Consider the following 2,750-nt stretch of genomic DNA (forward strand, 5'->3'; position numbering starts at 1 on the left):
TATTGATTCTTCTAAAATGTATTAACACATTAATCCCGGTATAGTATTGCTTAATGGTTAAGAATTACGGCGCCAGATTTTAATTGGGAGTATCAAATGAACAAATAAATGAACAAAAACAAATTGATAACCAGTTTGCAGTGTATCTCAGCGATAAATTCGAAGTAACGTTACACTCACCGGCCAAAACATTGAGCATAACATCTCATCTTGAAAATAAAAGAATACTGTACAAATAATGATTTTCCCCTGTTTTTCAGGTTTCATAGCAAGTTTTATCTTTCAGGGTATTAGATGGCTGGTGTTCTATCGAGATCACAAATTTCAGAAGATATTCAAGATTATTTTCGCAAAGACAGAGGAAGAAATCCAGGAAATAACCATACATCTGTAAACACGTCACGTAATAAATCACCAAGAAACAGAGACAATCCATCAAAATGCGATACCTTGGGAATACTGATTGACAAACCAAAGCACAAACAGTATAGTACTCTTCAGTCCCGAATTGCTTCATTCGAAAATTGGCCACAGGATAAAACGCAAGAGGTAAGGCAGTTAGCTGAAGCTGGATTTGGGTATACGGGAGTAGACGACTCTGTTAGATGTTTTTATTGCAGTATAGGACTGAAAGATTGGCCAGAAGGAGCTTGTCCCTGGGAACAACATGTTCTAGCCAGCCCGGATTGTGGTCACGTGATTCAGTGTAAAGGTAAAGGGTATATCAGAAAAATTCTAGGAGAAAAAGCCCAAGACTCTGATATTGACGTGGACGATTCAGACGAAGTAGTGGATACTGTACAGCTAGCTATAAATAGAAACGAAGGTGCTGTTATTGCTGCAAGAGAATATTGTACAGATGAAGAGATCTTAAAAAGGGCAATAAAAACATTGATCAAGCAAGACGCACAGAAACAATTCTCAGCTGTCGAACTTGTAAAAGTTATACAAGAATTTGAGGAAACAAACGAAAATGCAAACGCGACATCACAGCTTTCCGAAGACGAAGAACAAGACGATATAGAAACAGACGGAGAAGGTTCTGAAGAAGAAGAGGATGTGAAAGAAACAAACAGAAAATTAAAGGAACCAGTAACGTGTAAAATATGTTATGATGCAATTGCATGTATTATTACGTTACCCTGCGGCCACATGGTTTGTTGCCCCCAGTGTATTTCAGCACTAACTAAATGCGCAGTCTGTAGAACCCAAATTAAAGGCACCGTCCGAGCTCTAATGGCCGTTTGAAATAATGTACTAATACATGTAACTGACTAACGTTTGTTGACAACAAAACCTTTTAATATCTATGACTGTCCTTCATTTGCAGTCCACATGGTTCTCATAGTTTGAGCACTTTTCTAATTAAAACATTATGTGCTACTTACATTATTTACTTTATTTTAACCCCAAGGCTGTATTAACATTTTTGAATGGGAGTCTTCCTCACATATTGGTATGTAATATTTACAAAACGTGATATTGACAAACTTTTGAGTTAAACTGTAAATTATATTTTATTTAATCAGAGTTACAGCACTTAGATGTATATGGAAAATAATTTCATTTTAACTTTAACTTGGATTTCGTAAACTCATTCTTAAATCGCATGTAAACTATTTTTTAATTTTCGTTTTCTGCTGACCTTTTAACCCGATGATGCGTGATATATATATAATGACACTTTTAACGACTGTTTGGCTCTGTTCACGTCCTGTGGTGTAAATAATACTTAATGAAGACATGCGATGAAAGGAGCTGAAAGTTCAAGCTTTTAGCTTTCTTATGCATAGGCATATCCATCATCCTGAGCAAATATTATGTTACGTGAGCAGAAGGTTTTGCTCTCTGTTGCCTGGAGTATTATCTGAGGTGGTTATAATGTAATTCTGAATGGCGAGCTGAGCGAGCTGTCTTTATAAGCTTTCAGATTCATAGGAATGTTACCGCTGCTGTATTAGTTACCGCTGTGGTATTAGTTATAACGAGTGATGACGTGCGAGGGCACAGAGAAAACTATTGGTTGTGTCTTGATGATTATTATACGCAGAAAATTCCCAGTATGCATATGAATATCGCATCCCTTTGTGTTGATAATACTTTATAAATGATGTGCGAGCGAAATGGGCTGAATTTTTTTATGCCTATGGCTTTATATTGCATAGAAAAAGCACGTGACATAGCGTACACTTGACAGAATTTTAGACAGACGTGCGCGCGCTTGATGCGCCCCCATTGTAAACGACCTGTAATGTTTTTTTTTTTCAAAAGTAGGTACAGAAACATTTGTACAAAATTTCTCATATTTGTTTGTTTTTCGTTATTTAGCCTCTTGTACCCACCACACAGGTTGACTTTTAAAAGTTGTATTTTAATAAGCTTTTGCTATTAGACTGAGAAAGACATATATCCCGGGAATATAGAACACTACACTACAGCGGAGGCAGTGATCATAATTGGGATCTTAACTCGTTTAGTTAATGGCATGGATCCTATAAATTAATTGATTAATGTCTCTAGTGTCCGCAGTATTTTGCTAATGATATTAATTTACATTATCAAACTTGTCTTTTTAATAGTGTAAATATAAACAGAGCTTCAAAGTTAATAATGCAGAGCGATATGTGACTACTTATTATTGCGGTGATCAGTCTTTATAAACAAAGAGATATGACTGCCTATTGTTTCAACGATCATTCTTTATAAACAAACACCAAAACTTAGTAGTTTTACACTCATAGGATACATAA

At 35.7% G+C, this 2,750-nt stretch overlaps 1 protein-coding gene across 1 annotated transcript; it reads left to right on the forward strand.

The window, feature by feature from the left end:
• Window positions 1-294: 294 nt before the first annotated feature.
• On the forward strand, window positions 295-2,361 carry LOC128556002 (death-associated inhibitor of apoptosis 2-like). Its single transcript, XM_053539881.1, has 2 exons — window positions 295-1,092; window positions 2,329-2,361. Exons 1-2 carry the CDS (start codon window positions 295-297, stop codon window positions 2,359-2,361), a joined length of 831 nt encoding a protein of 276 aa, XP_053395856.1.
• The last annotated feature ends 389 nt before the right edge of the window (window positions 2,362-2,750 follow it).

Source organism: Mercenaria mercenaria, chromosome 3 (genome assembly GCF_021730395.1).
Source record: "Mercenaria mercenaria strain notata chromosome 3, MADL_Memer_1, whole genome shotgun sequence".
In the NCBI taxonomy this organism is placed as follows: Eukaryota; Metazoa; Mollusca; class Bivalvia; order Venerida; family Veneridae; genus Mercenaria; species Mercenaria mercenaria.

Bases quoted from the DNA above. Each gene is read 5' to 3' on its own strand.
- LOC128556002 (XM_053539881.1), top strand. From the start codon at position 295: ATGGCTGGTGTTCTATCGAGATCACAAATTTCAGAAGATATTCAAGAT. The intron at 1,093-2,328 runs GTAACGTGTAAA...TTCGTTATTTAG, and splicing joins ACAGAAAATTAAAGGAACCA to CCTCTTGTACCCACCACACA.